Source organism: Anomalospiza imberbis, chromosome 2 (assembly GCF_031753505.1).
Source record: "Anomalospiza imberbis isolate Cuckoo-Finch-1a 21T00152 chromosome 2, ASM3175350v1, whole genome shotgun sequence".
In the NCBI taxonomy this organism is placed as follows: domain Eukaryota; kingdom Metazoa; phylum Chordata; class Aves; order Passeriformes; family Viduidae; genus Anomalospiza; species Anomalospiza imberbis.
This window is the reverse complement of record NC_089682.1, coordinates 13,775,225-13,790,022: the sequence shown is the minus strand read 5'-3', so window position 1 is coordinate 13,790,022 and position 14,798 is coordinate 13,775,225. Positions and strand designations below refer to the sequence as shown.

General features: G+C 39.4%; 1 protein-coding gene across 2 annotated transcripts; it reads left to right on the top strand.

Moving 5' to 3' along the window:
• Positions 1-446: 446 nt before the first annotated feature.
• EIF2S3 (eukaryotic translation initiation factor 2 subunit gamma) lies at positions 447-14,555 on the top strand. Of its 2 annotated transcripts, XR_010995846.1 has the most exons (13): positions 447-694; positions 2,910-2,973; positions 3,433-3,560; positions 3,681-3,802; positions 5,124-5,218; positions 6,400-6,558; positions 7,747-7,881; positions 8,795-8,889; positions 9,805-9,949; positions 10,342-10,511; positions 11,453-11,625; positions 12,410-12,564; positions 13,812-14,555. XR_010995846.1 is itself a non-coding variant. In XM_068179857.1 (12 exons), exons 1-12 carry the CDS (start codon positions 626-628, stop codon positions 13,873-13,875), a joined length of 1,419 nt encoding a protein of 472 aa, XP_068035958.1. In that variant the 5' UTR covers positions 451-625; the 3' UTR covers positions 13,876-14,555. The 2 variants fall into 2 exon arrangements, 1 of the variants encoding a protein (XP_068035958.1); XM_068179857.1 differs by lacking the exon at positions 12,410-12,564 and having other exon boundaries at positions 451-694.
• The last annotated feature ends 243 nt before the right edge of the window (positions 14,556-14,798 follow it).

Sequence of the window (14,798 nt, the reverse complement as noted above, 5' to 3'; positions counted from 1 at the left end):
TGTGCTCATTTCAGAACACACACGGACATCGTGCGCAGTCCCCCCCAGGTGCCTTTCTGCACCGCACCCCAAACGAATCCGCACAGCAACGAACCCGAGCCCGCCGCGAGCCTCCTGCCCTGCTGCGTCTTTCCCCGAGCCCGCTCCCCTTCCCGCAGCCACGGCCCAGCGCGGCCTGCGCTGGGCTCCCGGCGCTCCGTGGCGGGGCTTTCGGGCCGTCCGTCCGTCCTGGCGGGCTGCGGCGCGGCCGAGCTGCGCGCTGCCGCAGGCGCGCCGCGCCCGCGCTCCCGCGCTCGTTCCCCGCCGGCCGCGCTCCCGCGCCCTGCACGTGCACGCGCACGCTGCGCGGCCCCGCCGCAGGCCCCAGTTGCATCATCCGGCGTGAGGGCGACCGGCGGTCCTTTACAGGGCTGCCCGCTGGCGCGCCTGACTCGTGGCCGCCCCGCCGCGGGGCCGATGGCAGCCCCCCCGCGCTGATCGCGGCTTTTCCTTGAGCTCGGTGTCCGCTCCGGGGCCGGCCGGTGCCGCGCTGTGGGCCGGAGGCTGCGGGCCAGCAGCGGCGGTGCCGAGAGGAGCCGGCGGTCAGGCGGCCGCGCGGGCCTCCTCACTTCCTACTCGGGCCAAGATGGCGGGGGACGAGGCGGGAGTGACTCTGGGGCAGCCGCACCTCAGCCGGCAGGATCTCGGCACCTTGGTGAGCGCCGCCCGCGGGGCGCCCAGGAGCGAGATCGGGCTCCCGGAGCTCGCCGGGGGCGCCCCGGGAGCGGAGGAAGTGGGCGGGTGGGCGAGGGGTGCGGCCCCGGGGGCTTCGAGCCTTCTGCTGGGCCCCACCGCTGCCGATGCGTTCCGAGGGGGCGCGGGAGGCGGTGGCGCCTCGGGGAGCCGAGTTCTGCGCGCTGGGCGCCAGGGGGACGCGGGCCGAGGCCAGGGGGACGCGGGCCGAGGGCAGAGCGGCGGCGCGGGGAGCAGGTCCTGCCGGTCCTGGTGGGTGTGGGGCGCCCGGGCGAGGCGCTTCTCCTCCCCTGGAGTGCGAGGCTCCGCGGCTCCGTGTCCCGCCGGCGCCGCTGAAGCTTTTATGGCTCGCTGGTGGGTGCAGTTTTCCTCGTGTAAGGGTTGCCCTGTTCTGTGGTATTAAAGACTTTCCCCTTTCTGAAACAACCATAAATTTGAGCCGTTTCTTTACAGCAAGCTTGAGGAGTTCGCTACTAGCCCTGTCTTGGTTGGTTTGCCAAGACAATTTTCTTGACTATTAAAAACTACCGAGAAATACCAGTTCTACCTACCACTGCAGCTAGCACTGCAGCCAGTTGCAGTGGTCTCCTGCTGTGGCAGCTTTGCCTGTTAAATATCTCGCCTGAGCTGCCTCACCTATTACACTTATATGCTAGTCTATATGTAATGTATATTTGTAATTCAAGTGTATTGTAATGTACATAGTCAAAAATCCTGTTGCTGTGTCCCCGGTGTTTAAACTGGAGCGGCTTATTTGTCTTTACAGCAATAATATTCGATGTTCTTCGGGCTTGAGCACAGGAATTCCCTACAGCGAGCATGTTAGTTATTTCAGATAGTTTCTTTACTTCCTGTCATTGTTGACCATGGCATTTCCTAGTTGGAAAAGGCACGGATAGAGACTAGCTGGAGGGTCAGCAGGAATTACCTTTAAGGCCTATTCTGCCAGCCCTTGAGTGCTGAGTGAAGCTTCTTGCTGAGCAATAGCCTTATACCAGCCTTGAGGAAAAAACTCCATGTGTGCGTGATTTCGTGCACCAGGAAGAATTCTCCTGGTGGCAGGAATTGCATCACGCTGAAGTTCTGGTCGCCCAGCCACATGGTGCCATCTGCAGGTCACATTCCCATCGCTGGGAAGTAATTTTAAGTTCCATATATGAGAAATATAAATTTAATTGTGTGTCTTAGGTGTTCAAAACTTGCTTTGTATTGAAGATGAACATTTTATTCATGTCATACTTGAGAGCCGAATGACTGAGCTTACATTTTTACACAGATGTGTTTGATCATTTTGCACAGAGCCTTCATGTAACAGTGTAAACAATATGTCATTTAATGTTTGTATTATTTGTGTCTTAAATTTTGTCCTGCACCGAGGACTCTCCTGGCATTGTGACTCTGCTTGAACAGAGTGGCTCATCCATGTGAATTCAACGCAGGATGGATATTAGCTTTACAGAAGAACATTTCAGTACTTGTCCATTATTTGGACAAACAGCTTTAAAAAAAACTATTCTTTATTTATACAGAGTGTGTTTGTGAGGTTTTTGTTTTGCCAGTGACTACCAATAAGTTCACACAACAGACTATTTAGGACAGCAGAATTTTTGTCTGGTACCTAAAGCAGCAATAACAGTATTTGAGAAAAAAAATAACCATTAAAAAGAATAAAAAGCCGTGGTGCTAATGAAACCTTTGGAGCCACTGACTCCTAAGTGTTAGTTGTAATTATGGTCTGGCTTAATGGAACCTTACACCAATTAAACAACTGTTTCTTGACAAAGCTTTGTCTATAAAATATTAGTGCAGTTCATCATGTAGACTGTTGAAAATGAATTTGCCTGTTATGTGTAATTTAGGTTCAGGGATATGTAGGAGCTTGGGGTCTTTTGTTAAAAGTTTCTTTTGAGGTTTCTTGTTTTGTTTACTCCCATCTTTAACACTTTGCAGCCAAGACTAGTTTACAGTCAGGATTTTGAATTGTAGCCTGAGCTGTAGCAGGACTTCAGTTGTAGCAGGACTCGGTTCATTTTTCACACACTTAAAAGACTGGAATGCACATACTATAACTGGATTTTGCTGAATAGAACTATCAGTTAATTTTCAAGTTTCTAAATTTTTAACTTTCTAAACATTTATATACAAGATGAATAAATTCTAAAATCTCCCTTACACAGGATGTTACCAAGTTGACGCCTCTTTCACCAGAAGTCATCAGCAGACAAGCAACAATTAATATAGGTAAAAAAAAACACTTATAAAAAAGAGGGGCGCGTTAAGGTGGCTCTTTTTGATGCTGGTGCAGTAGCAGATGGTGCCTATGTGGTAACACTTTCAAGAAATTTGTACAGAAACAGTTACATAGTAGTTTTAGGGACTTGTCAAGCCCTTTTGACTTAAAACGCACCAATTTTACTTCAGGAACACAGTTGAATGGTGTGGGGAATAGTTGCTAAAGCAAAATTTTTTTACCTTGAAATAAAGGCTTGAAATGAGTTTCATTAAAATGCAAAGATCTGTCCATTGGGAGCATAATTTCAGGTCTTGTTTGTTTAAATAAAAACGATTACAAATTCCATATGTATACCATATGGACTTACTACCTGTGGAGAATTTGGGGTAATTGTGTACTGATTGTAGGGGGGCTTTGCACAAAATTAAACTGTGGTTTGTTGACAAACATTTCCTTTTAAAACATAGGTACAATTGGTCATGTAGCCCATGGAAAGTCAACAGTAGTCAAAGCTATATCTGGAGTTCATACTGTCAGATTTAAAAATGAACTGGAAAGAAATATCACAATCAAGCTGGGTTATGCTAATGCAAAGGTGAGTCATCACTGTAAATGTAGTAGCTATGTTGCTAATATATTTCAGGGGGGATGTAAGAGTACAGGTAACTAACCCTTGAGGAATTAAACCTTTTTTCAACTTTAAAAAAAATCACAGATTTACAAGCTGGATGACCCAAGCTGCTCTCGACCAGAGTGCTACCGATCCTGTGGAAGTAGCACCCCGGATGAGTTCCCTACAGATATTCCTGGCACCAAAGGAAACTTTAAACTAGTCAGGTAACTGCTTTAAATTACTGGAATAAATTGTATTTACTTCCCTTTGTATGAAAACAGGATTGAGCTGTGAGCTGAACGGGTTCTGGTAGACTGCACATTCTTAGATCTGGCACCCCTGGGCTAAGGCATTGTCTAAATGAATTCATTGGTGGTGATGAGCACTTCATGGTAGAGCACAACTGTGTCTGCTGGCCTCAGCTACTTGCAGGACTTTGAAGTTAAATATTTCTGCTATTAATATAAGTACATTTTAAACCAGCCAGATTGAGAACTAATGTGGACCTCACAAACACATCTTTAAAATCTCTTTTGCAAGGGTGACCTTTGTTAAGCTATTTCTTCCTAAGGGCAGAGTTTCCAAAGTTTTTAGTATTAATATATGAAAGCCTAATGCTTAATGTGATATCAGGCCTCTCACTGGAGGCCAAGTGTTCTTTATTTACTCAATTTCTGATAAAGTGTAGCACAGTCTTTATGCAGTGGTTATGTGAGTCTGCACAATAATTGCTCAAATGAGAGTAGTCATGAAGACTGTTGTACAAGATTCTTAGTTTGTGTTTATGGTAAAATACATGTGGGCTGTAATCATGTGTCTTTCCTTTTCTCAGATTCCCAGCAGGGCACTTGTACTAAGATTAACTTCTCTTGGAGTGTGTCAGGCAGGCAGGCAGCCATTGTGAAACAAATAGTTAAAAACTTTACATTTTTTATCCTACCAGTTTTTTGCTTGTAGCAGATTTTTAACATCATCAGCAAAGCACCAAATTAGTCCCTTGCTTTTTGGTGGCCTGCCACTAAGAATAAGGATTCTTCACTAGATAGGTTCAGGAAAGAATATTGTGAATCAAGTATCTTGGTCATAAGTTTGGAAATGTAACATCATGTCTGTAGACAAATCTTTGAAGTGTAGTTATAACCATACATTTAAAGATGCATCATTTCCTAAAACTGAAGAATTGGGAGGTGCCTTTTAAAAGAGATAAGAGAAATCCCATGTGGTGTATTGGAGTTTGGGTCAGTGGTGGTGGATTGGATTGATTTCGGGCTTTTATCCTGGTGCATTTAACTCTGGTCTGATCTAGAGTAATTGGTGAATTACTTAATGTGGTACTTAATGTGGACATGTGGTATTAAATCTAAAAACTCAGAAAAAGTATTTGGTAGCTGTTCAGTAGCGTTTGTGTTCTTTTAGAACTTTTTTAAAAATACTATTTTAAGGATACTTTTGACTTCCGTATCTGGCAAATCACTGACATAAATCAGTCAGAGGAATTGTTGATAATGGGCTTTTGGATTTCTCTTTCACCTTTTCCTGCAACAGGCATGTCTCTTTTGTGGATTGCCCTGGCCACGATATTTTGATGGCTACCATGTTGAACGGTGCAGCAGTAATGGATGCAGCTTTGCTGTTGATAGGTAACGATTGCTACCCAAAAGCAGAACTCTGGGCTTTAAAATCTCCTGGGATGTGGCGAGCAATTTAAACACGTGAATGCTTTTGAGATGTGTTAAAGAAAATAAAGTGCTGCTACAATGGTAATGTACTCTAACAAGCTGGCTTGTTTTAAACAGAGCTATCCATACTCACTGGTCTGGTAGCTGGCCCCATTGATAGAAGATAGGTAATATAAAACTCTCTAGTAGTGTAGCACTGTAAAATTTTTATCACTTTATGGGAACATATTAGCTGCATTTTGAGTTTCTCTGAAGGTTCAGTTTCATTTAAATATGCATGTAGTGTTTGCTATACAGTAGAGTTCACAAACAACAGTACACACAGTAACCCAGATAAATATAGGCAAAATTTAAGTACAGGAGATTTAATGTAATCCAGACTACTTTTGTTCGGATTTGCAAGCAATAGAAAGTGAGTAAAACAGATTTTTTTTTTTGTAGAACATTCTAGTGTTCTGTAGGGATACACAGCAATTATTTTACCTTGACAGGATATGTCAACAAAAGAAAAAAACAGCTTCAGATATTGTAATTTAAAGTCTGAGATAGATGATGAGCTATCATTTCTTCTGCCTGTTTATCTCTAGAAAGTGTGATAAAGCAAACTTCAGGCAAGATTAGCCACCATAGTCATACATCAGCCAGGGCTGGGTTCTTAGCTGAAATCTAAACCATGCTGATAGTAGCCCTGTTCACATACTTGATAGCATTGTAACAGAGTTTGGGGATCTTGGTATTTTTATGACTTTACTGATAAGAAAATATTAAGATATTTCTTGAAAGGTAATTAGTATATTACACTACAGTCAACACTGAGATACCTGAAGAGCTAAAGGATGTAAACTGAGTTAGGTGTTGGTATCTTTGGTTATTTTAGGTGAGTGTTCCTAGTGGGAGCAGGTGGAATGGGGGAACCTCTGTGGCAGCCTCTTATCTGTCCTGCATTGTGTGGAGGCTACAGCCAGCAGCTACAGAGGAGAAGAGGTGCTTATTGACTTGGTTGCTTCACATGTAGATTACTGAGAGACAACTGTCTTTTTTTTTTTTTAACATAGTGATAGTAGGTGGAAGTAGATATCCTAACAGTAGGAGTTTTGTCTGTCTTTATAATTTCTATATTCCAGTCACTTCTCTTCTTTCAGCTGGTAATGAGTCATGCCCTCAACCTCAGACCTCAGAACATCTAGCTGCCATAGAAATCATGAAACTGAAGCACATTTTGATTCTACAGAATAAGATTGATTTGGTGAAAGAGAGCCAGGCTAAAGAACAGTATGAACAGATTCTTGCATTTGTACAAGGTAAGTTTTCAAGAGCAGAAATCCAGTAAGTGGTGGAAATTCAGTGTTGAGACATGGACATAGTGGTTTTCTGTATGTTGATAGAAAAGCTTATCTTAGGCAATGCAGGTGTACGTGGTCTGTTAATGTGAAAATTAGACTCTGGCAGTTGTGCTTCTTGCCTGTTTCAGCCTGCTCGCATGCAAGTGTTATGGCTCTGGGTCAGAGCTCTCGATGTAAAACTAACATCAGTTGCTCCTACATAGTAGCTTTCAGTGGATTTGTGATTTCTTCCTGGAGTGCCTCTTTGGTAGAGATTTCACTGTGATTTTACTGCAGTGCAGGAGAGAAGGAAGCTAGGGGCACCTTGTAGGTTTAATTATATTAATTTTTTAATCTAATGATAGAAGAGTGCTCTTTCATCTGTCTGTGTAAATCCAGATTGGGCAGTGTTATCTCACTCTGTAAAGGTCTGCTCACCTTTACAGTGATTTGAGTTTTATCTTTCCCAGGAGCTTCCACTGTTTTCCCTGTTTATCTGCAGTAGGTGGGATATGTGACAAGCTGCAGAGCTAGATTGTCACCAACAGAAGTTACCAATGCGTCTTTATTTTCCTTTATTCTTTCTTTTTTTTTTTCTTTTGTAATTCATAATTGTTGCCTTGCAGAAGCTGTTCATAACTGTCAGAGTGGCTTGATTTGTAAATTTGGAGTTTGAAAACTGGAGTTATCACAAGGAACATAGATGTAATTAAAACTAATGATGTCTAACAAACCTGGATTACTAAATGCATTCTTCTGTAAAATAAGGATTTTTCTAAAATTTATATTTGTATTGGAAAATTTGAAAAACATAAATCATTAAATTAACAGGAAATTTAGTTTGTCATCATGAAACCTGACTGTAAAATTAACACTGCTGTATCCAATACTGAGATATTGAACTCTTTTAGGAAATCTTTAAAATATTTCTGATCACAGTGTAGGACCCGAATTCTCCCTTAGAGTGGAAGGTTATCTTGCACATTTTCAGAATGCCTCAAAAAGTAGGTGTGGCTTTGTGAGCTAAAATGTTGATGGGAGGGATAGATGCTCTGATACTGCTTTGGGAAATACACACATAACATGCCACGAAATTCATTAGTATTTTAACAAGGACAGAAAGCTTTGCCATATTAAGGCTTAATGTTGAACTTGATTTTGTTTTAGGTACAGTTGCAGAAGGAGCTCCAATAATTCCAATCTCAGCACAGCTGAAATACAACATAGAGGTGGTTTGTGAGTACATAGTGAAGAAAATCCCGGTCCCTTTGCGAGACTTCACATCTGAACCAAGGCTCATTGGTATGTAAATGCTCAGGCCTGGGTGTTTGTGGCCAAACATTTTCTGAACGTGTCTACACTTAGAATAGCACATGCTGAGTGCCCTAAACAGAAGTGGGTTTAAAAGGAGTATATAGGATACTCTTATTTTAAAACTTGCATGCCTTCTGAGAGCTGCATTGTTTGTTCACTGTTAATTGCTCTTGGTTTTATGTATATTCTGTGCATATGAAAGCACTAAAATGCAGTAGAAGTGAGAAATTTGTCTGTATCTTAAAAATGTCCCTTTGGTTGTCATGAATTTAGTTTTGATTTGACAAAATATTGGCAAACTGTTGCATTTGATAATTAAATTATTTCCATGGAAATATTTTTGGCTGCTTAGTTAAATCTTTTGTATTAGTCTCCTCTTTCCTGGTTATAATTGTCAAAGTTTCAGTTATTTTCCAGCATAATATGAAATGCAGTTCCTATAAGGAATTCATTTGCTTGACTTTTTTTTTTTTTCCCAATAATCCAAGGGCATGCTACATTGCATAAATGCATAAAAATTCACCATGTAACATCAAGGTTGCAGTGTTCAGCTATGAGTACATTAAAACAAAGTTCTGGTATTCACAATTAACATTTTGAATATTGAAGGAGTTTTGTAAAATGGTTGATCATTGCTTTCTTTTTCAGATCTTTAAGTTACTTTCTGCTATGCAGAAAAAGTCTTATGAAGTATTTATATATAGGAGCAGTTTAAATGGTTTTGTGAATAAAATTAACTGTCTGCCTAAAAATTGGGAATAAAATACTGATTGTTCTGGTTTTGTAATATTTTTAAATTTGTGTATCCTTTCATAAGAACAGAGATGCAGTCAAAGTTCCTAAAGAAAGAAATTTTGAAAAAATCTGATAGTAAATATAAACCTGGTTGTGATCTCTTCAGTAATTAGATCTTTTGATGTCAACAAGCCTGGCTGTGAAGTTGATGACCTTAAGGGAGGTGTTGCTGGTGGCAGTATTCTAAAGGGTGTTTTAAAGGTAACCCTTTTTCTCTTTCTTGACTGAAATTTGTAATGACAATGAGTCGAGATTTTCCACATTTCTGCAAAATGTATTTTTATAATTGATTTTTTTTTAACTTGAGTACAGTCACATGGCACTTATCCTTTCTGTCTGTACTTCATTTTCACTTTACAGTTTTAAAATACCAGAACAAGAAGCACTAGTTTTAATTTTTTAAATATATTATTGTAGCCTTAATAATGATAACAAATTTAATTTTGTTAATAATGGTAACAGATTTAATCCCTCACAAAAATGGAAGGAGCTATTTTTTTTCCTGTCCTACCACTTCCACTTGCTGAATTATTGTGGGGAAGAGGAGAGCAAAAGAACTTTAAAAGCACCTTGGAAATGTGTATGGGTTCTCAGAGGTCCCACTTTCCCATTTAAGTGTTCTGTATATTTTGATTTTTTATTTTGCTTGCTTGCTAGCAATAGACAGAAGCTTTAAAAGGATTGCTTTGTTAGGCTGGAGAGCAAACTCTGAACATTTGTACAGCTTGTACTTTCTCTGGTTTGCAGTGTATTGATGTCAGTCCGTTACACTGATTGAATTAACTCAATTTTTCTCAAAGCTGAAATATTTCTAAGTTAAATACAGTGTTTAAAAATTAAACTGAAATTTAATTGTAGAATTATTGCTGACAAAGATCCTTTGCTAAAGAAGTTTTACAAATTGTATTGAAAAGAAAATCAGATGTTACATTTACTGTAAATATTGTTCCATTTGCCTCAAATGGTGCAACAGAAATCCTACAAGTTCTGCAGTAGCCCAGAACCAAGGACCCATATAAAAAGTAGATCTTGGGATACATAAGTCTTTTCTGTGCCTAGTCAGCTTTGTGTTCCTGTGAAATAACCAGTTAAACACTTTTTCACTTTTGTCATTAGGTGGGCCAGGAAATTGAGGTGAGGCCTGGTATTGTGTCCAAGGACAGTGAAGGCAAACTCATGTGCAAGCCAATCTTTTCCAAAATTGTCTCCCTCTTTGCTGAACACAATGATCTGCAATATGCTGCTCCAGGAGGCCTTATAGGTAAGAATATTCTCTTATGAAAAGATTCATTTCTTCATGCTTATTGAAAACACTTGGTTTCATTCAACAATGAATTTCAGTGTAATTAACAAAAATACCATGAGCATTTTTATATAATTGGTGTGAAAAATGGATATTTAAGAATTAAATTGTTTTCCTGAATGTCACTGGCCAATGCATATCAGCTTGCATTGTAAATTGTACCAGCCTTAACAGCAGAATATTTCTTCATCTGTTTAGACAGAGCTCACAGTCTTGCTGACAGTTTGAAAGTGCTCTCTGGGAATTCCCAGTACATTCACTATTTTTTAGATCATCTTCAAATATTTTAGCACATAAAAATGACAGCTACCTTTCAGTTGCTCCTTCTGACGTCCCTTGTTGTGTTGTAGGTGTTGGCACTAAGATTGATCCCACTTTGTGCCGGGCTGACCGCATGGTGGGCCAAGTTCTTGGTGCAGTTGGGGCACTGCCAGAAATATTTACAGAGCTAGAAATTTCCTACTTCTTGCTGAGACGGCTCTTAGGTGTGCGCACTGAAGGAGACAAGAAAGCTGCAAAGGTCTGTGCCCCTTCTTTTGTTTGTCCTGATTTTGCTTCCTGTGCTAATTTTCATTAATGAATATATTTCTTTGATCATATGTAGACGTTTTGTCTCAGTGTTGATATAAGCTTGTCACAAAACTTATCTGCTTGTTTAATACTGTTTAAGAATGGTTTTCAGAGGAGTAGAAATTAATATCAGTCGTTTAAAGTAGCATAAAGTATTTATGTGTCATGTTATGTATTTTTCTAAACATGCTGGTAGTTGTTTTCTTTTGCTATCATTCTATTCATTTGTGCAATAATTAGTTTTACAGGGGTACTGATCTACTTCCTGCTGACATGCTTTTTGTAGGTTTTTTCACTGAAGAATATTTTAAAGTTTAAATATTTTTGAAATACTTGAGGCACAGCACAAACTTGTGTAACATAATCTGTTTTACACAAATCAACTAAAAGATCATAATTTCCCCTGTTAGCATTTAAAATTATAAACTGCTTCATGCAACAGTGAGCAAAGTGCTTCAGTGCTCTCTTATCCTGTGAAATTGATTATTAAAATTTTTTTTATGTAGGCATAAGGGAAATGAGAATACACCATCCTAGTAAATAATCTGTAGAACATCACAGTTTGTAACATTATCTCTGACTGTTTGTGTTTTTAATGTTATATGAAATCATCAGTATATAGAAAATGTAGCTCAATCCCAAGAAAGTACATCGTACCAAGAACCTAAGAACTACATCTACAACATCTTTATATATTTGTCCTTTTGCATATAAAACTTGCATCTACTGACACTGCTGCCCGTAATTTGTGTGTGTATATTTATAGTATTTCTCAGCTATATATTTTTTTTTGTGGCAAGAAGATAACAGAAGATAACTTGGTACTGTCTGTGCTGTTTTGTTTTTTAGTACTAAAGCTTGTGTTTCAGAGTTTTGTATGTCTGTCTTCAGGTGCAAAAATTATCAAAGAATGAAGTTCTGATGGTAAACATAGGATCCTTATCTACTGGAGGGAGAGTCAGTGCTGTAAAGGCTGATTTGGGGAAGATTGTGCTAACTAACCCTGTATGCACAGAAGTGGGAGAAAAAATTGCTCTGAGTCGAAGAGTTGAGAAACATTGGCGGTAAGTTGGTGTGAAGTTGGTGGGGTACCTGGTTGCTACACTGTTAACAAAAAAGTACATGGATCTGACTTTGTACTAGAATAGGTAAGTGTATGTCTGTTTTAAGAATTCTTCTGGATTCTCCTACACATTGGCACCATGGTTGTGGAATGTTTCATTTCATTGCTATCCCTTTTTTAACAAAAACCATGATTGGGAGGGTACCTATTAGTTAACGGACAAGGAAACACCTGAGGTCCATGTTTGTTGCCCAAACTGCCAGGCTGTAAATTGAGCTTAGTAAGGAATCTTGGCAGCGGTTGGGAAATTCTCACAATGTTAAGCCAAACAGCCATCTTTATGCACACCTCAGTGGTTTGCTGTCTGTGGAGGTGCATGTGATTTCTAGTGCAACCTGGAAGTAACAGTAGAGGAACAGAGGAGGGATGTTTGAATGTTTTACGTACTACAAGCACAGAGGAAAGAATAAAGTATCAACTGGATTGACCCATTCAGATTACAAATATAAAATGTCTGACTGCAGAAGCATCTGGAGGCTGAAAATGATGAACAGAATTGGTTGGTGATTCATTTTATCACAGTGCCAGACTCTTTTTAGGTGATTACACATACTGTACCTGTCACAGGTTTCATAAGTCTGGATTGATAAGAACATAAGAGTTTTTAGATTTGTTGGCTCTGCACAGCCCTTGTAGTATGAGAGAGCACAGCCATTTTTACAAGTCTGTACTGTATGGAAAGGAACCAAGCTCTAAATATCCATGGATGCATGTTTCTTTTTCAGATGACAAGAAAATGTAGACAGGAATTTAGTGCTTGCTGTCTCAGAGCAAGATGACAAATTAGGAAAGAGATTATTTTCTGAAAAAAAAAACCCAAGGCAAAAGCAACATGTCTTGAACAGGAGGAAAAAAAAAGGCAGGACCCAAATTAAGTCAGGTAAAGCAGAAGGAAGAGGAGAAACTAAATTAGAAATTATGCTCTTTTTTTTCTTAAGCTGTAGACTGATAGCCTGTGCAAATAATAATGTGTCTTTTGTTTCTTCTGGAGATTCCTTCCCAGTTAAAAAACTTGACCAAATTTTGCCCAAAAGCCTACCTGTCTCTGGATTATGAGGTGGGCAAATAGTGGCAGCCTGCTGCAAAGATAGTTATTGAAAAGTTTATTCCTATGCTGTATTAAAAAGATAAAGACAATATAAGGAAACTAAAAGTTGAGAAAAGGGAAAGAAGGCAAACTGGGAAAACAGCATAATAAAATCTAATTGCAGTAAAGATAATATACAGTTGATACTGTGAAAAGGATCTTGCAGCCTGAGACAATGGAGTACTGAAAATAGAGAAGAAAGTTCATAAAGCAAGACTAAAAAGAGGTATAAAATAAAAAGGAAATATACAGAGGCATAGGGAGAGGTTCAACAGCAAATGGGATACACGAGTGATTCCAAGGATCAGTGAATTCAAAGATGGTCAAGTTATGACCCATGGGTGTGGTACTAAAAAGTGAGAAATGCTGCTCTGATAAACTTCAGTTTCTTTTTTGGTGTCCCAAGACAGGCTCTACTGCTTAGCAAGGTAAATTGAGATGCACGTGGGGTTTCTCACCAGAAATTGGAAGGGGTTTGAACACAGTTTTACTAATAATATGAACTGTGGAAATGGATGTATTCTGAATTTCTTTTCACAAGTATATTTTTCTGAGGCAATAGTGGCCTATAAAAAGGCCTTCATTTTCCTGAATATAAATAGCAGCACTCACTTGAGAGCTGAGTTACTGTCACAGGCTACCACTGAGAGTTACAGCTGTTTGTAATCTTACTGAATTTTCATTTCTCCTTGAAAGGAATGCAACACTTCAGACACAGGTAAAAGAGATCAAGCTGTGAACAGATTTACCATCCAAGAGTACAACATAAGTTACAATATTTTCAAATTTTCAGCTTCTCTTCAGGAGTGCACCCTTAGCTGGTCACAAATGTCCTCTGTCCTTCACCCTTTTCTATTCTGTGTTCCCACTAAGCAGGTTTAGTTCTTTTAGAATGTTTTGGGTGGGAGACAAGTGTTGAAAATTCAAAATGTAAGAACTGAAGGCATAAGAAGGACAGAAGGATGTTGACTTATTCAGGATATTTCTGACTACTAGTAAAAGTAATATAAACCTTTTTTTTTTTTTTTTTTTTTTTGCAGTTTAATTGGTTGGGGTCAGATCAGAAGAGGAGTGACAATCAAGCCAACTGTTGATGATGACTGAAGAACAAAAGAGTGCTTCATTTTTAAAGATGAAGTGCCTGTTTCTGTTTTGGAGGGGGTGTATTTTCACAGTCGAATTGGAAACTGTGCAAACAGTATCTTTGAATTGTATGGCTGTCCTCATACCTTTTATTGAATTTTACCCTCTTACTAAAATACTAGTCACTATCACCATTAAAAGTGTAAAAGAATTGGCATAGGGTGGGTTTCATTATCCACATTTTAGTAGAAATTACTTGTACATGTCTCATGGCATGTCTAATTTATGTTACTTTGTGTTTCAGACATATCTGTTTAATATCAGTCAAACCAGCCCTGGTGTAACACACAAACCATAAATCTGGTATTGAAATAAAATATTGCTTATTTTCATTAATTCATACAGTTTTTCTAAGTAACAAAAGACTGCAGTGATTGTTCAAGTTCAAGAATTAAAAGTAAGCAAACTCTTCTTGGAAGACTAATACCTTTTCTGCACAATTTGTTTTGTTTAGACAACTGTTACCAACAAAAAAACTATATTTCTTTGTTTCTATGGTTGTGATTTCAGGATTCTGAAGTATTACACTTTGTAATTAGGACGGCAATATTGACTGACTGGAATTTGTCATTTCTGATATTATTACATGTTTTCTTAAATCCCCAAAGAAAAACCACAAGTAAACTGGATCTGAACTGGCACTACTGGTTTTGACCTATTTTAGTATGGATTTATGAAAATAATGTGATTGATTGGGACATAACTTTGTCATCATGGAACTCTGTGGGAGTGACCTGGGAGTTCTTTATACAGTAGGAATAAACAACTTTAAAATTTTGTTGAGCAAATGCAAAATATTGAGAAGAGGCTGTAGAAAGGAATGATTTGGGGTGAGGGCAGAGTAATGGTGGTGGTATTGTGAATAAGATGAGGAAAAAAGGTAT